Below are 21,486 nucleotides of genomic sequence, written 5' to 3'. Positions count from 1 at the left end.
TTAAATAATTATAATAATTAAATATTTTGGCTAATTAATAATAATTATTGTAATTAAATATATATTTTAATTAATTAAAAATAATTTTAGATTTAATAATTAACAATTATAAAATTATTTGAATTTAAATATAATTTAATTTAATATTTAATATTAAATAAATTAAATATAATTTGATATTTCAATTTAAATTTAATATGGCAAAATTTAATACTTATAGAGAAATGGCAAAAGGAAGGCACAAAACAAGCCAAAAAATCCTTCATATGTTATATAGACCCATAGAGGGTACTTTAGTACAAAATATCATTAAATATGAACCTAAACCGTAGAAAATGACTACGAAACGCAGTAGACGCGCGTTTCCTCCACTTCTCATTAGTTGCTAACAGAAGGGGGATTTTTTGCTGACTAAAACAAAATAGGAGGGGTTTTAGCCTTTTCTGAAAACAAGGGGGTGTTGTTTGCATACTTTTTAGAACACAGGGGAATTTTATGCATTTTATCCAATATTAAATCATCTTGCTACATTTGGAATGAGAAGTGCGGGTATGTTTTTTTATAATTATGAAATTAGGCTAATTTTTTCAACAATTACAAAAATGAGTACTTATTATTTTGTGTATAGATTATGTCTAATGGTACGCCTCCTATACCATGTGGTCGTGGATGTGGTTGTGGTCGTGACCGTAGTCGTGGCCTGCCACTTCCACCCGTGTTGTCTGCTGCTTCCTAGGCTGGGAAAGCAGTTTTTCGACCACCCCCCACCACTTGACACGGCCAGACCGTCAGCCGTCTCGTAGACTTTAGATGATGCTGAACCATCTGGTGCGGCACCGGCAACTAAGGAGGCCGAACAGCCGTTTGGCACACCAGCGGCTGATCCTACCCGTCTATGGGTTATTCCACCACCAGCACCACCAACAGTCCCCCCACCATCAACTCCAGTATATCAGTTCGGTGATGCGAGGTAAATTTGTCTATAAATATTTTTTTACTATTATTGTATTTAAACAATCACTAATTAACATATCCTTTCAAGTCTGGCTGCAACTTTCAGGAGCGCATCAATGCGATGGTGCGAGAATACTTTCCCCACCTTTAGGCATGTTTGAGGTAGGTGTCGCCAGAGCACCAACATTTTTGGTATGAGAGCATGAAGAAAATGTACTTTAAATTAATTTGGTATTTTCAAATAATCTAAATTATTTAATGAATTTTACTAATATTTTCTTTAATTTTCTTAATGTGGATGACCTACTAGTGGGATTATGACGATGACTTCATATTCTAAGTCTTCCACATGTGGGTCGACAAATACATTCAGAAGAAGTTCCCCGTCGCGCGATTGAGTCTGGTCAAGCCACTTAGGCTGGCCACAACGTATAGCTCCAGCTCCAAGGGTACTGGGCCAGCGCGGACTTCCAGGAGGATCCATGAAGAATAAGACGAACCGAAAGAACAACCCTGTGGTATCCTCTATTGTGTACCGTGGGGGGAGCCTCCTTTTCGTCATGCACAAGAGAAAGATGGTAATTATATTATGTTATTTTTTAAGTTTTATCATTATTTTATAAATATTATGCTAATTATTTTATTCATCTATAAGAGGCAGAGTTCGGTCAACTGCCTAAGCAGATGAAATGGTTTGCCAGATGCTACAAGAAGAAGGGGGACGGTGGCTAGAGCGGCCCCAGGCGGCTGAGGTGGCAGTAAGTACTTTTGTAATTTTATTTTTTTTAAAAATAATTTTGAGATAAAGTACTAATAGTTTTGTTTGTCTTGCAAGAAACGTTTTAGAAGCTAATGGAGGATCATCACCCTCAGCCCACGACCGAGGACCTTGATACCCTGATTGAATTGGAGGCTTCATGACGATGACCGAGCACCAGCTGTGGTTAGCTGCAGTTGGGGGCAAGAACAAGGCTGTGTATTCGGTGTTCTGAGGCCCACGTCTCCATCTGGACCTACACATCAATGTCGCCATCGCCACCGCCACAACCAAACCCGGCTATGGAGGACCGCATCGGCCGACTGGAGACAATGATGGTCAATATGATGGCCATGATCAGGGAAATGCAGACCAACTCCTTGATTGTGGGACCGTCAAAGCCGACCGCTTCCACTACCGCTCAACACAACCTCCGACAAACCCCCTGGAGCCGAACGACGATGATATGGACGGCACTTATGAGGAGGGTTTAGATTATGTTTTAATTGTTTTTTAATTTTGTAATCGAATAATATCTTATATTAAAAATAATAGCTTTTTCTAATTATAAATGTTTCATACTATTTATTACATTCTATTATTTCATATTTATTCAATTAATTAAATTTATAAATATAAATAATTAAAAATCTATTAATTAATTTATTAAAATTTACTAAATATATAAATCAAATCATTTATTAAAATTTATTACATTGATGAAATTATTTTTTAAAATTTATTAAATATATAAATTAAATAATTCATAAAAAAATTATTATAAAATAAAATTTAGAAATATTTTAGTAATAGTAAAAAAAATGTTACAAATCTAAACAAAAAATTATTTTTAATACAAATGCTAAAACAATTTTAAATATGTATTTCTAAATAAAATTGACCATTCCTAGCTAAAACAGTTACAAGAGACTGTTCGAAACAAAGCCTAAAACTATTTCAAAAAATTGACAACCAAATAATTCCAAAGACTGTTCCTAAATACATCATCAATACAAATAAATACAGTTACAAAATTCAGACATCAGTATTACAAAAATCGTTCAAAAAATAACCCAAAATAAATTATATAGCCATTCCAAATATTATCCAATATGTTTCAATTAAATAAAAGAAATTTTTATATTCAAATACAATATTAGGAATGGTTAAAATCAATATGCTACAATGACCGTGTCAAATTGGGGTGGTCCTTCACCAACGTTCCTAAGTATTAGTAATATCGTCTGCAGTGATGGTTCATAAACTGTCTCAAAATCCAACTCAATAATTTTTTCAATTTCGGATCGTTCTAAATGACCAAAAATCATTTCTAAAATCGTCCAAAATCCCGTATTTCTTTTGTGTAGTATAAGAGACAAAAAGTTAGCTTGTTGTATCGATTACTTAAGCAACACCTAATGTGAAAGAAGTATGATTGAATGCGGAAAATGTAAGACCGGATATGGAACAAGAATAAATATTTCTAATTTCTTTAAATTGCTATTATCCGAAAAAATGAAAAAAAAACTCGTGCTGAATTTAATTCATATTATATTGTTGTTGATCCTAGTTTTTGGAAACAAATTAATGATATTAAATATTGCAATTAATTAAAGATAAAATCAAGAGGGAGTATTTGCTAAAAGGTGTGTGTCATCAACTAAATGGATAAAATTTTTCTAAAAAACAATATTCAAAATGAATGGTGGGTTTTAGAGTTGTGTATGGATCAACAATAATGATTGATTGGAATATATAGTTAGCAAAAGATGCAAAAAAAATTTCTTATTTCTATCTTTTTAAACAATCAGAAAAAAGTTTAAATATATTTTTAGTCCTGTAATTTCGGGCACTTTGGTACTTTTATTCTTTTTGTGTCGAATTCTACAAAAATAGCAGGAATAAATCATGTACATTTCACGTGGTTTACTGTATGTTGTATTTAATTTTCAATGATTATTATAGTAATTCAAAATTTTGGATGAACTTAATATTCAATTTTACTAATCAAATTCATTAATTATATACAATCAAAACTCGTTGCAACCTATATCACATATAATAAAAAGGTTTTTAGTACAAAGTTTTGCTCTACTACAACTTTTTACTCGTATAAAAATGTCCTTTCCTGGTATTCAGTTTTTAGTCCATCTTGTATTGCTCGCCGTCATGTCTCTGAAAACGCTAGAAAAGCAGATACTTGTAATTTTCTTTGACAGCAGCAGAGAGAACTACGTCTGTTTGGCATATATGTTGAGCTTCAGATGCTATGTAATGTGTGACTGAGCGCCTGCGTCGGTTACCAAGTTTATCGACTCTTCCTTAAAGCCATCTACGAAAGGAACTGTGTGGTAAGTGTAGACTGTGCTAAGCTAGTCGACGAGTATATATACCCCACAAAATTTGCAGCATCCCATTTCAGGTTTTGGTAAGATTTCAACAACTTTAGCCATTATCAAAACTATATAACAACAATATCCATTTAGCATACTTTGATGTACTAATTGATCCAATTCTAAGTTGGTTTTGCATGAAACATAGAATCATTGTATGCTGTCAGACAAACTCTTCTATCTTCTAACTATTCAATCCGGACATGCTTAAATTACATCAGAGAAAACATAACTTATAAGGGTAGTCTAAAGGAAAGAACTTAGCATACAAGTAAACTAACACGGAAGTTGAAGTACAACAACAACAACAACAAGGGGTGTAATTTTAAACACTTGCTGCAACGGCATTTAGTGCCTCAAAGTTGAGATATTCATCTATTTCTGCTTCCTCTTGGTTCTTTTCTTGTGCCGACGCTGCCTCAGTGGGTTGTCTATTCTTAAAGCACAGTGGCCGATCTTTACTAGTTTTCTGAAGGCCAAGATTTGGTGCCGTTTTCAGTCCTTCCTGTACCAGCTGTCCAGAGTTGCGAAGTTGCTGTTGGCAAAATTGATTGGGCCAAAGTTTCTGTAGATGTTGGAGACCATTTTGATAGAAGCCAAGACACGGAAATGGCTGTTTCTCGAATTGCTTGGAACTAGAATCTTGCTTATGTTGTGACCCAGAATTTGAATCTTCGTTGTTTTTGTTTGAAGTTTTCCCAAGATCTTTGAGCATACGTACCTCGACACGCTTCTGTTCAAGCTCAACTGCATGGATAAAGATGGTGTAAGAAGAAACAGTACTTTGTAATAAGTGAAGAAAAAGGAGTGCTTTCATCGTTACATTCACGGAGCTTGGCTTCATTCAAATGAAGCTGTACGAGATTTTGGAGTGAATCATTCTGCAGCAGCAGTTGCTTCCGCATCTCTTTGTAGCTTTCGATTTGTGGGGTGAGAACTGATATCAGTTCCTGCAAATCCAGAAAATAGAACTCCAAATTCCGTTGAGATAAACAAAAATCTCGGCCCACATGGAAAAATATATGTAATTATACCTCTAAATCAGTCACCATCTTTTCCATTTTATTAATATATTGAGCTTTCTTGATTCTAGATCTCTGGGCGGAGAGTCTGTTTGATATGGTTCTGGGAACAAAAGATTGACAAGTCATGGCGTTAGTCTGCTGCATGCATGTCCTAATTAAGACGCATCATGTGACAAACAAATGTAAGATTTTTGTTTTGTTTTCATCACCTCCTAAGCTTTTTCTTGTCCATGTTAGGGTCCAATCTGCGGCCGTGTTTTAGCTCATATTCGATTGCTTTATCAAGACTGAGATTGAATCTTGGAACATTAGCAGGGGGTGGGAATGCATATGGGATCTTCATTTTCATCTTTGCGTTCCAATCTGGTCTGGGAATAATGCTATTATTCTTGTGGAGAAACCTCGGACAAGAATCTGTAACATGATTGTCCCTGAAATCACCTGTCTTAGGAAAGTAAGGCTGGATTCTCAACTTGTCATCAGTTGCATTGGGATTTAAGAGCAAGCTGTTAATTCCTTCCATTCTTCAGCAGCACTGGAAAAAGAAGAGGAAACAAACATGTCAGTGGAAGAAAACCCTGGAAAGGAAACAAAAATTACACCTTAAAAAAGAAAGAGGAGAGAATTCTGTACATGAGGAACAAACCCTTAATGGTATACATATAGAAAGACAATGTAGTGCCCTTACTACCATATATATATATATACACACATACCATAACTGCAACACTGGACTGGTGTCATTGTGGTTGCCAGCCATGTTTGTCCTCATGTCATCATTCACTTGTTAAAATTTAAAATTTGGAATATGGTTAATGACAGAGCTAATTTAGGTCAAAATTACTGGAATATCCCTTTGTGGGCCATCCTTCCTAGAGCAAATGTTTTGTTATATTAGTGATTGAAATATACTCCATTGAAATATATTTGATATATAAGTATGTATAACTTAAAGTTCTATTATATTTTTTGTTTAATTAAATTTCCTGTATAAAATAAAAAGAAGCAAATCACTCCCCCTATCTAAACCATTGACAGTGGGGTAATTTGCTTCATTTTTTGAAACACGTAAGGTAATTTGTTAATTCTTTTTTCACAAAAAGATATTTGCTCATTTTAGACAATATTGGAAGATAAATTGCATTTAAACCCCATTTTTTATAAATAGAGTTATATATAATTTTTACCTGCAATAACCACTTTTATACACACCAAATAGTTAAATATTATATACTAACAGTGGATTCATATTAATGCTAACTATATAGTATAATTTTCATTATTTAATATTATACACTCAGTATAGATAAATACTTTCCATGGGCAAAAGGTTGTTAATGTTGTATATCTTCAAAGCTTATCCCTAATTAACAACTACAGGTGTTCCACAATAAATGAAACATTCATTATGTAATTGCAATGAACAAGCTGTCAATTGAAAATTTAATAAAGAATACATCCCATATATGCGTGACTATGGCAAATAGAGGTTAGTTGTATACAAGTATAGGAAAATTATGGATAGTCTACATCAATTATCTACATTAGGGGTGGTAATTACCCTTTTCAAATTTAAATTTGTAATTTCATCCTATAATTTTAAGAATCTAGAAATTTTAGTCCTTTACGGCCAATTTGGCAAAAAAATTTCACGTCATCAGTCATGTTGGTATCTAAATTGGGGCTTCCAGTGAATTTGATGACGTGCAACAGACCAAGTTGCAAGTTTTAATTGTAATTTTGGTCGTATATATATCTTTAAGGGATTGGTAATTTTGATTTTCTAACTTTTGATATGGTGTTTTTAGTTCTCTATATTTCAAAATAGTAGTGATTTTGGTCTTTAAGCCTAATTAGTTACCATTTTGCTCTTTTATGATAAAAACTCAATAGTCCATCAGATACTTTTAATCAGGTCTAACATAATTCCAAAATAAAATTAAGCCTCTATAAACTTCATATATTGGTTTGACTGCCTTGCCACCGATTCGCCCCTTCCGGGATCCAATTTGGTCGTATGTATTCGTCCTTGTTATGGAACTACTTCATGCCATTACTAAGTATCAAGTTTCATTAGCAAAAGGTTTTCAATATCACTGGAGGTGTAAGGAGATTAACCTCTTCATGCTAGCTTTTGCTGACGATTTGCTCCTTTTTTGTAAAGCTATAAAACCCTCTATTACACCGATGAAGGAAGCATTCCACAAATTCTCCTCATTATCGGGGTTAAGGGCTAGTGTCGAGAAAAGCAATATTATTCTCTCCAAATCTGCTGCCGGCATTTCACAACAACTGCAAGAGGTGGTTGCGTATCCAATGGCTACTCTCCCTATCAAGTATCTGGGGGTGCCTTTGGTGGCTTCCAAACTTAAGATTTCGGATTGCATGCCACTATTAGATAAAGTTGACGGAAGATTACTGGCATGGAGCTCGAAACACTTCTCCTATGCCGGAAGGTTCAATTGATTAAATCGGTCTTGGTGTCGCTGAGTGTTTACTGGTCCACCATGTTTGTGTTACCATCCAGTGTTACCAACTAAATAGAACAGAAAATTCTAAGGTTCTTATGTGCTCATGCTGGGGAACGTTACAAGGCCAAAATTTCATGGAATACGTCCTGTCAACCTTTGAAGGCAGGTCAACTAGGGATAAAATCTCTTACAAGTGCGAATAAGGGCATTGCAGTGCAGGCACTTATGGGACACTACCTCATCCTCTGGTTCATGGCAATGGAAGAAGATCCTTAAGCTTAGAGACTTCATGAGGCCTGCTGTTCGATTTCGAATTAGCACAGGTTAACGAATTTGGTTTTGGAAGGACCTTGGCACCCTTTGGGCTTCCTGATACATAGGCATCCTTGTGGGCCATTAGTTTCATGCTTGGCTGCAGACTCCAAGGTTTCGAAAGTTATTGCTAAGGGCAATTGGTGTTGGCCTGAGTCTACGCCAGAAATCTTATTGGAGATCCAACATGATCTCCCATCTTTGCAAGTAAATGGAGATGAGGTGCGAAGGAGAGATGCTTCTGGAACGTACAATGCAGCGGATGCTTATTAATTATTCAATCTTACTACCCCTTCGGTTGTTTGGTGTTCACTTTTGATAGATCCTCATAAGATAACTCGCAATATTTTCATGAAAAATACTCAACTTTGAATAAACTGTGGATCTTTCAAGCTGGCACCATATGTACCTTGTGTAATGAACAGACTCTTGAAACACAAGATTATTTATTTTATAGTTGCATTATGCTTTGGCATGCATTCGGAGTAATCAATATGAGGTTGGGTGGAGTTGGCCTCGGATTGGTTGGTAGCAAGGGGTACAGTACGGCCAGTAAGTGGAGAGGTTCACATTTGGTCAATGTAGCAAATCGTGCCACACTAGCTTCACTTATTTATCATATTTGGGCAGAGAGAAATATGAGGACTTTCCAACAAGACGGTAGGGATCAATAAACTATAGCGAGATTAGTGATAGAACAAGTTCGACTTAAATTGTTAGCTCATTATAGGCCATATTCTATAGAAATTGTTGTAGCTTATACAATTTGGAGAATTGCTTGGCGGACATAAAGAGGTTGGGGCTCATTTGTTGTATTTACTTTTTTTTATTAATGTAATTTACCTTCAATCAAAAAAAAAAAAAAAAGAAAAAAAATTCCCCCTTTCCCAATATCTTTAAATAGTTATCCTATTCTTTTTAATCTTCATTTATTTTCTTGTCACTATTTTTTATGAATTTAATATTAATTTAATTATTTTATATATATTTAATTTTAAATGATATTATTAGTACATAAACTCTAGGCATTTCTATGTGATCAACCCCTAGTTAAGAAAAAAGAAAAAAGACCAGTTAAAAAACAAAAGAAAGAAAAAGATAGCAACAAAGCGTAAAATTATAAGACCATAATGCTCGTTCCTCACTCTCTCTCGAAATAATTTTGCTGCTGCATCGTTAGTCTGTGAGCTAAGGGAGTAAAAGAATGGATCAGCAAGACGCAAAGCAGGGTGCAAGTATACTGAAGCTGAATATAAAGTTCAGCGGCCGATCTATACCGGTTGAGATCGGCGCAGACTCGACCATCAAGGACCTCAAATCTCTACTGCAACCGCTCACCAATGTCCTCCCTCGGGGCCAAAAGCTCATCTTCAAAGGTGTTTCTCTTGACATGTTTTTTTTCATTTACTTTCTTGTATTAGTTTAATACTTTGTTTAGGATGTGTGGGTTCTAATTTGCTGGTTAAGTTGCACAATTTTAAGGGAAAGTTCTGTCCGACGACCTCAGATTGGCGTCCTCGGAGATTAGTGATGGGTCCAAGATTATGCTCATGGCTTCCCAGGGTCTCCACCAAGGGGCATGTATCTTTTGTTTGTTGGTTTTTTTTTTTGTATAAATTGATACTTCCAGTTTCGTCCTTTTTGTTTAAGAGCTTAACGAAATTCTTGTGAAGAATGAATGTATTTTTATTTCTTCGTCCTACAAGCACACAGAGGAAGGATCTAGCGCATAGCATTTTAAATAGTTCAATTAAAACTTTGGGGGAATTTGAAATATTCTAAAATTACTTGGTTTGAGCTTCACAGTGGACTTTGTTAATTGAGGGTCTGTTTTGGATATTTTGGAACAGGATGGTCCAGTGAAAAACGAGGCAGTGATGTTGCCTAGTGTACGGAGAGTGAATGATATCACAAGAGGAAAGAAAGAGAGGTCTGAGGGTTCTGTCACAAAGAGCCAACTTGAACGTTGGAAAGCCACAGGGGTGATAGCGTTGTCTGATTGTGGTCTCACGGTACCTAAAGTTATCTTGAGCATGGAATTCGAGGAATCTAGGGTTTTTATGTTATTTTCTGCAAACTTAGTGTCATTTTATGCATTCAATGAATTACATTGCCTGTTTGCCTGCTTCTCTTTGATCAGAACTTCTCTAGCTGCATGCAGTTGAATAAAAAATGTGTAATGACACATAATCATGATTGGTAGAAATGAACCTTTTTCAAGGAGGATCTATTAGGTTTTCTCCATTATAGAACTGAGTAGCAGAATCTCGAGAAAATTATGTCAGTGTAACCTTCTGTGGGAAAACATAACTGAATATTTGCGGTCTCTTCGGATTTAAAACTTTGGGGCAATCTATCTAATGACGGAATTCATTTAAACAATGTTGATCAGTTCCAATATTGTCAGTTAAATTGAAGTATATATTATCTCTTATCAATTAGAAGATAGCAAAGGCTTGGTTGAGGAGTTCTCAATTAGAAGACCAATTTTGGCTGAAGCCTGTGGTTCCGGTGTCATTACCTCGTGATAGGCAGTTTGATGTTATTTAGAAGTAACATTTAAGGCTAGAATAGGAAAACGTATATACCCATTATTTTGGTGTAATACTTACGTTAATTATCACCATGAAATTTGTGGGATGAGGTAAAAATTTGGTTGATCTTTTAACCAAAGGCCTTGTGTATCTTTCATATATCATCATATGTGACGGATTCACAACTTAATACTTGAAACATAAAGCTTGAGTTCAATGGCTTAAGTACTACTTTTCTGTTTGGAAGTGGTCGGCTATAAATAATACAACTTACTACTTCTGCTTACATGTAAAATAGAACTCAATTTCCCACACTTTATTGTAAAAGTTGCATTCCTTCAAGTTAATGGGCATTGTTAATGAGTCAACCTAAGAGAACCTGAAGTTGCTGCTATCTTAAGCTTGGTTTTGAACTCTAAAATTCGCTTTCTACAAGTATGTGTTTAATGTCTCTACATTAGAATGATAAAAAGAGCATAATGATTTAGTAGGGAAACTGAATTGAAGTTCTGTGTTAACCAACATAGAGTTAGTAGTTCATGTCCAGCATGCCTTTTTGATTAGCTTCACTAAGTAGAAATTCAAGTGTTGAGAGACGTGTATTTATACACGTTAAGGTTGGAGAATTCAAATTTATTTTGCCAAACCGAAACAAATGATGAAAGCATTGGAGAAGTTAGAAAATTTGGCTACTGGGGTTAATAAGTAGTCAGGTTAAAACATTTTATGTTTATTAATTGAGCTATTATAATGACATCCAATCAAATATTATTTTTTGATTGATAAAGAAGTTAAAGATGGTACACACATCTTATCAACTTCAGTGACATGATTATTTATCAACATTTTAGTAGTTTCTCTTTCTCATCTATTCTGAAAATATGTCTGTTCAGTAACCCTTGTTTAACTGATAAAATTTAAATCTCTTGAAATAGACAAGAAAATAAGGTTTACAGTTAAATTCTTTCTGTTGAAAAGTATCAACAAGGGATGCAATGCAAATAGAATGATGAACTTGATTGGAAAATGGAAATGAAGAACAACTAATCAGCATGCTCTCTCTAATATTTTGCTCTCTCAAATGTGTTTCTAGGAGGATTCATTATGTAAATAATGTGAAGCAAATAAAATTTCATTGTCTTTACCCCTTAACTTAGATTTGAAAATTATTTGGGGTCAATTGTCCAATTTACTATCATAAGATTTATCGTACATTTGTAATAGAAGGGTTCAATTGACTCCCTAATGATATGTTATCTCTTCTCTGGATGAAAGAAAATAGTTAACGATCTCTGAACGGAAGTGTACATAAAGTAATTAATTCCTATTTACGAAATTGAAGTGCTTGAATTCTAGTTTAGGAACGAAAATTGTTGATTTTGTTGTCCAAAAGGCTAGTAGACCTACTTGTCCGTATACATTTGCACCATCCAAACTTGACTAAAGTACATTGTCATGTGATGCAATTGATGTGGTTTGTAGGTCTCTCATGACACATTTTAAGGTGTACAGCAATTTAGCACATCGCCCACTTGCATGTTTGATCTATCTAGATAGTTGATTTATTTAAAATTCTAATGGAGATCATATGGTCATGAAGTAATCTAAGTAACTATAAGATTATCTGCTCTTAGGAGATTAGGTAGTTAAAATTTGTCTTCGAGGTTTTGTTAAGTTGGTAAATTAAAACACAGTACAAAAATTCAGTTAGTTGGTCATCTCACCAAGCAATCAAATGGTTTTAAATGGTTGAGATTCCTGATAGCTACAAAAAGAATGAGCAAAGAATCCAACTAAAACATTTTGTATGGTTAAGATCTTATCGAGTTTGAAAGACTTGCAGTAAGAGCGTAGAAAGACTTCCAATTATTCCATATAGATAAGATAAACTAGAAGTATAAAGCAACTCCACTGTTTGTGAACTGCTATTAGTAGGTGAAGTACACGGATACCCCTGATCATAGACATGTATGGTCTTTGCATCGCAAATATTTTCCCTGTTATTTGCAATCAAAGTGGCAAAAGATATTGTGGCCAGAGCTCATCACATGTATGTTGAAGCATTTGAAGCACTGAGATCTGGGAAGTAGGAAATCAAAGGGTTGGACTAGAGACATAACCACCTCATTTTGCGTCTATTGTGGCTCCTCTCATTTTTCCCTTTTCATTGTAAGAATATAGTATATTAGATAACATCACTGAAAAACTTGATAGAATGAGTTGTCTTCCTGCAATGTGGGCCAACTTTGTTTATCAGTTACCAGTTATAATGGATGAAAGCATATAGTTCTTTTTTCTATGTATCACAGTTACATAAAGTAGTCAGCTCGTGTCGCTATACTCATCTTAGGCATCAGCAACTTGCCTTTTCTGATTCAGAAATTTTGTTGGAGAAAATAACGTGTCTTTGTGTGTTAGACACACACTTAATGAAGGCGTGGACATCTCTGTGCCAACATGTGCTGGACACTGAGGGCACACGTTTTAACCATGTTAGTACTTTCCAGCATCTTGCACTCGGATATCACACTTGAATATCTTTTTAAGATCTGGGTGAGGTGCTTGTTGTTGAAGCATCATTAATATAACCAAAAGTTGGTAATGTTTTGTGAGATCGCTCTGTTTCACCTTTGAGAATGCTCACACTTCTACGTTGGGATGTGCAAGACTATACCTGAAGAAGTCTGGACTTGTGGACCTTCTGCTCGTGTACTTGATGTAAGCCAAAATTCTCTACTTGAGGTGCCAGCTGCAGTTGGCTGCTTGAGCTCCATGCAGGTCCACAAACTGTATTTGCTTTCACTGTAAAATATCTATACCTTTATAAGTGGTCAAGGATTGTTCACACATTGCCTCATTCTCTTTATAATGCTTCTGTAGAAATTGCTTCTTAACGGCAATGATCTATTGGACAAATCCATTGGTTGGGAAGGATTAACATCTTTGAAGTTACTTACGGTTCTATCGCTGAACCAAAATAAGTATGTGTATTCATACTCCTGCAGCTTCTCGTTTGCCAATTGTGGTCTAAATAGTTCACGCTTACTTCTTATCTACTATAACTGTAATAATGAATACTATATGTTTTTCTGTGCTGATATCTGCAGCTTCCTATTTTTCCTTTCCTTCCTGTGTTATCTCCATGGCCCTGCCTCTGATCCTTCTTTCCTAAGTCCATGGCCCTTTCCTTTCCTTCCTGTGTTCTCTTAACAATAGCGTCAAGAGAATTTTGTTGTATGATATGGTAGCGAGCAGAGTTGGCTAAACACTTTGGTAAGGACTAAGCAGACCATAAAGCTGGTTTTAGCATTCCAAGGAAAAAATTTCACTTGTATACTTGCACATGAACAAAAGGGTAACAGCTAGAGAGAAAATGGGGAGAGTTAAAAGAGCTCAGCTTGAAGGTGGAGCTTACTAGCTGTAGTTAACTGACTACATCAAAGCCAAGGGAAAAGTACTCTGTTGCTTGTGTGATTTGATGACTTAGAGATTATATAGTTATTGGGGTTTAAAGTGCTTGGTTTCTCTACTTAGAATTTCAGACATTCTTGTGACTGATGCAGTGATCTGAAAGATACTTTCCTTTTCCAATTGAAGAAAAATTAGGCCTGAGAGTGTTCTTCATGAGATCGCTAGAGGTTTAGCTGTCAATGTTCTTTGTGATTAGTTAATTACATTATGTTAGGAATTGCATTAGGTTCTTCACTTTCATCCCACAGGCAATTGTGACAGTGTTTAAAATGAATCATCAAAAGTGTCTCCAAGTTTTGCTGTATTAGAGCTGTATTTATATTTTTCATTTGTATTCATAGTCAATGGCCTTTGTTAACTGGCAGATTGTTCAGATTTTGAGTAAAATAGCAATTTGGACACCACCAGGTCCACCTAAAACCATAAAGCCTTCCATCGGACAAATTGTTCCAGTTTGTTTCACTTATCTGTTATGCAAATGAATAGCTTGCAATATTAAAACTTCTTCTTTTCCTGTTCAATTCCATTCTACATGTGCTTAAAGCTTTACTCTTTCTTCTCCTTGACAGTTTGACCACATTGCCTTCTGCTGTTGGTGCCTTTACATGCCTGAAACAACTTCACATTTCAAACAACAAGCTAACGTGTATCCCCACTGAAATAGGTTCTCTAACGGAGCTTGAGGTTCTAAAAGCCCAGAATAACAGGTTTGCTGACCAAAAAATATATTATCAGAAAAAATTATATGCATATACTGCTTGCTAGCAGTTTTTTTTCTTCTGGAAGGATTGGGTAGAGGTTTTATTTGATCATATTTTTCTTATGCTTCTTTAACTGATTGTATTTGCATATCATGAACTTCATTTCTTTGAGAGTCTACTCTGTTATTGTATTAGAGATATGCAGTGGGAATCACATTCCAATTTCCCCACTGTGGCTGTGCTTTGTTTACAGGCACTGGTGGTTAAATCATACCAGATTTAGATTAATGGCACTTTTGATCTTCTTCTTTTGAAATTAATGATGCTTTAATCATCGCTTGATGTGTCTTGCTGAATGCAGGCTAAAAACTATTCCTACAAGTATAGGAGGATGCGTTTCTCTTGTTGAGGTACAACTCTATTCTTCTCTTCTTTCTATAATAATTATTATGGGATAAATGTATAAATCACTTTATATTTTCGCAAAATTGCAAAAGAAATCTGTATTAAAGAAATGACCTAAAAACCCCCTTGTATTATATTTAGCATAAAACCCTCATTCCCTTAAATTTTGATAGAATTGTGACCACATGTTGCGTGAAAATTATTGATTTTTACCCCTTTCCACTTTGTGGCTTGTGAAAATGACTATTTTTACCCCCTTTTGTAATTGCTGACTTAGGAATACAATTAAAATATTATCTTTTAAAGAGAAACATACAAAAACTAATCCTTACATTTAAATTTTCAAAAAATAAAATATATTCATATCGAATCAAATATGAAAATTTAAAAATTAAACTAAAATCATATTCTAAAGATTAAAATACTAAAAAAACTAATTTTTCAAATTCAAATATTTATATCTATATATACAAATATAATTCAATTATGATATATTAATATACTATATTTTTATCTATTATATATTATAAAACTATGGAGTTATCAACTTAGAAAACTTAATATAAAATATTGAGCCTTAATCTTTAGGAATTTTTGGTCCAATGGTTGCTATAATATTCATAATTTATTTCATATAATCTATATGTATAATACATTCATATATAAGAATTAAGTATAAAATTCGAAAAAACATAAATTATGACACTTCATCTGTAAGATTTCGTGATTCAATGGTTGATATATGTTTATATCTATTTATTATATTCTTTTAATAACACATATATACGTATATACAAGTATAATAATAAGTAAAAAAATTCTTGGAACACGGACCATTCGTCTTTATGAATTTGAGGTTCAATGGTTGTTAACAGTTGATCACATCCATTAGCTCTCATTTATCAATGAAAAGGGTTATTGAAAATAGAGGTAATAAATGGTAAGCAAGGGCATGAAGCACCATTTAGGAAAAAAATTAATGGTGTTAAAGTTTATTGATGGAACGAGCATATGTGCAGCATTTTAGAAATTATAATGGGGCGTTGAAGCTATTTCATTATTAGAGGCAGTGCTTTTACAAATTTGGTGCAACATTTTTGAAATTACAATGGGGTGTTTAAGCTATTTCATTCATATAAGTTCTTTTTTTTTTTTAAACAATTTCATGAAAATACGGGGTGATTTTGTGCATTTAATCCTAGTAACTAATTACCTTCATGTAATAGGTATTATCAACTCTTTTCCTCCTCTTAATCACAAAACCTTTTAAGTTACCTCATTTATTAAACTTCACATGCTGTTAGGGGTTTAGATGGGAAAGGATGACATGAATAAATTTTTAGTGAACTCTCTATTTTACCTCTAACCCAGCTATTTGGAAAACTACCTTAAGTGAAATTTAAAGTGTAGGGGTGTAAATAATAATTTTATATATGAAAGGGAGAAATGTAACCACACTAATTCCATAACATAAGCGTTACATGAAAGTGGTTATTTATTTAAGACAAAAATTAGTTGTTGTTGGTTGTTTTCAAGGTTATCATTTCTCAAGGATATAGTAGACTAACAATCATTCCTACACTTGTCTAAGAAAAAATATTTGGTCAAGCCCTTTCTTGTGTTTCAAGATTGAGATGCAAAAAAGAGAGGCTGCTTTAAAAGTAATTAGGCTTAATCTTATGCAGGAGATACGGAAACATCTTCCTTTGTAGTTTACCTTTTCCTCTCATTTCTTATTGGATAATTATATTTACAATCTCTGATTTATGGTTTATTTACACAAACCACCAATTTCTTTTGCGTAATTATAGAAGACAACCAAAAAGTAAAAAGTAGGGGTAGTTTGTGTAATGCTGTTGACGCTTCTAGGGTCTATGTAATTTTCCAAAAAATGGGGTGGTTTGTGTAAATGATGTTGATGTTTTTAATGGTTGTATGCTTAATTTTTCAAAATGTTGGGTTGATTTGTGTAAATAAACCAAAGGTCAGAGGGTGTAGATGTAATTATACTTTTTTTATTTCCTCAACTTTTATCTTTTTCAGCGGTTACTTTCTTTCATCTTGAGGGAGGTGATGATGTATATGTCAAAAAGTTAAGTGATAATGTGAAGGGTGGTTAACATCGTATATTAAGTATAATAACATTGATAAATAGAATATTGACAAAAAACTAGTATTTTGTAGAGTATCTTCCTTAACAACTAGTACATATGTATGATTTTGGTGAAAACAAATGATCACTAATAGTTTGTGACTCAATTTGTCATGATACATGTGCAACCTCCATTCCACTAGTATACTTGTGAAAACCATTAGTATGACAAAATACAGTTTCATGTTGCTTAAGATATGTAGTTAGTGACAATTTTTACATTGTCATTTGGTACACTGTCATTAATATTACTTTTTCCCTTGTGCTAAAAGATAAGGGGGAGAGAGGTGACAACCAGGGAGAAGTGAAAGGAAGGAGGGGAATACTACGGTAGGAAAGGTTGGGCAGCAGAAGGGAGAGGCAGAGAGAGGGAATGAACGGATGAGAGGATAAGTGAAGAAGAGAGGTAGGATGTGACAGGAAAAAAAGGGAGGAAGGCGATGATTTGGAGAAAAGAGTAAGAGGAGAGAGAAGGGGATGGGTGAGTTTTAGAAGAGAGAAAGCTGAGACAATGATAGTCAGAGAGGGGTGAAAGAGAGAAGAGAGAATAAGACTTGAGAGGGGAGGGGTGGGTGGGCATGCTTCATAGGCATAAGCATTTTTAAACTGTGTCAAAGCAACATAATATTGTGATTGACATATTTTAAGCGCTAATTCCAAGACTCAACACTTTATTAATAATTAGAGAACGAGAATGCAATTAGCATTTAAGATTTTATGATTCTTAGAGTAATGAAAATTAATATGGATATATTATAGAGACACCCTTTGCCTATATAAACATTATAAATAGACTCCTTCCAAACTGTTTATACACTATGAAGACACCCAGGCCAGAAAGGTCATATTAATTTTTTGATTTATAATTCAAAGCAAATAGTCAATATGAGTTCCCGGGGTATCTGAACTAGCAAATTTAGATTTTAGGTTTCTGCAGAGGGTGGAATTGGTAAGTGTAACTATTTTAGATGGGAGGTAATTGTCGTTCACACCAGCAACAAATTTCGAATGCACTTTGTTAGTTTTTTGAGATACTAGTCGTAATGTCTGGGATCATAATTATCAATGTGGATCACAAATTCTGCTCCTAATCTCATCAATATAACTTCATTCACCAGGCTTAATTTTCTGCAGGTTGATCTTTCATGTAATCTCCTGGCTGAGTTGCCACAGACCTTAGGCAATTTAAAAAGCTTGAAGGTAAATCATTCATCTCGTGAGCTTTCATTAAATTCTTTTCTGTCCATGCTGACCTTTATTACCAACAAGCCACCAGGAAACTTTACAGTGAAAAACCATTTTATTGAAGTTCAATTTTTTCAATGCTAGGCGCTATATCTCAGTAATAATGGCCTGAAATCCCTGCCCAATACCCTATTTAAGATGTGCTTACAGCTTTCAATTCTGGATCTTCATGGCACAGAAATAACACTGGATCTTCTCCGCCAGGTACACATCCTTAGCCATTTATAACATTTTGTTCAGTTGGTTGTTAGGGATAATCACATTGTCCCCTAGGTTTGCCTGTCTATAGGGATACTGCTTGAAGTTAACTAGTCATAATTACACAGACATCTCCTCGCAGTAAGGCTGCCATACTTAATATTCTGGCATGAGCCAAAGGCAGTAGGAATCCATTTTTCCCCCTCTGTGGAAAATTACCTTCTTCAGTTTAGTATCCAATGGTATGTGTCAGAAATTTCTTTGAGAACATCCCTTTATATGTAAAAATGTACAGTTAACTGTACTTGTGCAAGTTTTGTACTCGAATCTTGTATGATACTATAGATGAAATTTTAGTAGCCTGCTCCCTTTTGAAGTTTGACAGAGAGCTACTTATAAGATCTCCCCCCATATTCCCAGCATAGCCATGAATACAGGGAATCCATTTCAAAATTCTCTATGAAGTCGATCCACGGCTCCTCAAATACCACGACTACCCTTCTACAACCTCTTCTCAAATCCTGTGGTATCGGTAGTGGGGGGTTGGGGCAAAGTGAAGGGAAGCTGGACTCTAGGGTATTTCTTTTCTTTTTTCTTTGTAATATCTTTTCAAGTGTATCCAAGGACGAATAAGTCATCTTGGTCAGCATGTCGATTATTTTCGCTTAATATTACTGACGTTTGAAGTAAGTCATCTTATTGAGCAGAGGTGTGCCAAGAACAGTGACAAATGGCATGGGTGATTGATCTAATCAACTAATGGGTGTAATAAGTTCATGCCTTTATTGCACGTAAGTTGTAACCATAACTCTCATTTGCAGTTTGAAGGATGGGAGAGTTTCGATGAGCGTCGTCGCTTAAAGCATCAAAAACAACTTGATTTTCGAGTCACTGGATCTTCTGAATTTGATGAAGGTGCTGATAGAAACTGGTAATGACTTATGTTAACCTTCAGTCAGTGAAACTGATCATCAAAAGGTGCTGTCAGGATATGTTGGCATCATAGGTTGAATAACCAAATTGATCCTTCAAAACTCTTAATGAGCTTATATATATAAGTTTCATGATAGCTTGGATTCTTTAGTAATATCGTATTACTTCTGGATTTCCAATTTTCCTTTGCTTTCAGAGTCCAAATACTCCAGAATAGGAAAGGGGATTTAAGTACTAGCGGTGCAGCTTTAGGCTCAAATCTTTACTGTGCATCAGTGTTTTCAAAGAAAACTGGAAAAAGAAATAAAAGTGTTTCAGTGATATGGGATAGCTACATGAAACTCTATGAAAGTATTGGCTTTCTAAAAGTAAATCCACCTCCCTTAATATTTTTTGTTGTGATGCATGTATAACACGAATATGAAATGGCATGGATATTGCGATACAGAAAATTTCCGAAATTGTGAGTCAACATGGTACCGACACGATTATAACATTTATTTTATTATATATATTCTCATAAAATTGAATTATGTAATATCTGATACAATAAAGTAAAGAACGGAACTTGACATTAAAATAATATGAACATATCTTAAAGTCTAAGTTCATTTTTGTAAGTAAATGGAGCTTGAAATATATACCCGAATTTATCTTTTATTGAGTTTTCCCAATGAAATATAGGTAATAGAGCAAAAGATTGACAAAAGAGAGGAATAAAACTGATAGAAAGAAAAAAAAAATGTGTTTATACTATCTTAAGGAGTGAGAACTTAAATTGAGTATTTTCTTTTTAACCACCATACTTCTTAAAATTATAAAACAAGCCATAACCGTATTCTAATCCGTGTCAAACACGTTAAATAACTTTCTGAAAAATCCGACAAGGTTTTAGGCCTACTGTAAATTGATCAAACCTAACCTTCATTCGGCCCTCGTAAATCTACTCTGCCCAACTTAGAGACACCCAAGGCTGGCAAATACCCCACCAAGCCATTTTAATCAACCCGCCATGCATGGCGCCCAGTCACATACTTCTACTGTTAATTCCCTAGCTACTTGACATTCTTAGCCAACCTGCAGACTGTACCAGGCTGACCCATGCTGAAACTAACCTTGTCCCTGTCCATATCTCTTTTAACATTGGTGCTCCACCCACCATAGGTACCTTGAAGGTGTCACCGGCTCATCCTAGTTGTCGAAGAGGTGGTGGGTTGCGGAAACGAAAGAGAGGTCCTTCACAAATTGAGCTACTGTTGGAAAAATCTCAGACCCTCTACTACTATTGCCACACTTGTTTGAACAGTGGGCTCAGTTGCAGCCCTGTCGAACGCTATGGTTGCAATAGTGTAGAATTGTCAAGGTTTAGGGGCTAGTTAATAAGCTCGGTGACTATGTCCAACAGTATAAAGTCTGTCTGATTTTTTTGATGGAAATGAAGTTTAAAGTGAAGCAGCTTGATGATAGCACATGGCAAATGCTTGGTTTCTTTGGATTCTATGTTCGTATAACGGGTAGCGCTGGCGGTCTCACATTATTGTGGAGTATTGATACAACCGTTCAACTTCGATCATAGTCACAAAATCACATTGATGTTGATATTAGTCCCTTAGATAGAGTTGTTAACTAGTGGTTTACAGGGTTTCATGGTGAGCCAGATGCATCAAAGTGTAAAGTTGTTTTCACTAAATTGGTTCAGCTTAATGAACAATTTAATGCACCGTAAATTTGTGCCCGAGATTATGATGAAAATTGAGTCATTCAGTAGCAGCAACAACACTGCTTCATAATTTTTGCTTCTTACTTATTATTAGCGGTTTTGCACCTTCCTTGTAGCTGGCAGATACCGTGTAGTTGTAGTAGGAGGTAGTCAGTTGGTTCTCTCCCTTTCCTCCCTATGTGTACCTATTTAAAGAGATTTTCGCTCACAAAGCT

At 34.9% G+C, this 21,486-nt stretch overlaps 2 protein-coding genes across 2 annotated transcripts; one reads left to right on the top strand and one right to left on the bottom strand.

Moving 5' to 3' along the window:
* On the bottom strand, nt 4,241–5,784 carry LOC105163901. The gene is made up of 5 exons (XM_011082424.1): nt 5,763–5,784; nt 5,339–5,664; nt 5,139–5,229; nt 4,928–5,054; nt 4,241–4,851 (listed from the first exon to the last, which is right to left on the bottom strand). Exons 2-5 carry the CDS (start codon nt 5,650–5,652, stop codon nt 4,430–4,432), a joined length of 954 nt encoding a protein of 317 aa, XP_011080726.1. The 5' UTR covers nt 5,653–5,664; nt 5,763–5,784; the 3' UTR covers nt 4,241–4,429.
* LOC105163900 (LRR repeats and ubiquitin-like domain-containing protein At2g30105) lies at nt 8,991–19,837 on the top strand. Its single transcript, XM_011082420.2, has 10 exons — nt 8,991–9,288; nt 9,395–9,489; nt 9,763–9,924; nt 13,114–13,224; nt 13,327–13,427; nt 14,487–14,624; nt 14,980–15,028; nt 18,310–18,375; nt 18,505–18,624; nt 19,440–19,837. The coding sequence occupies exons 1-10, from the start codon at nt 9,117–9,119 to the stop codon at nt 19,551–19,553; spliced, it is 1,128 nt and encodes a 375-aa protein (XP_011080722.1). The 5' UTR covers nt 8,991–9,116; the 3' UTR covers nt 19,554–19,837.

This window comes from Sesamum indicum, linkage group LG6 (genome assembly GCF_000512975.1).
Source record: "Sesamum indicum cultivar Zhongzhi No. 13 linkage group LG6, S_indicum_v1.0, whole genome shotgun sequence".
NCBI classification, from domain to species: Eukaryota; Viridiplantae; Streptophyta; class Magnoliopsida; order Lamiales; family Pedaliaceae; genus Sesamum; species Sesamum indicum.
This window is presented reverse-complemented; position numbering and strand designations above follow the sequence as displayed.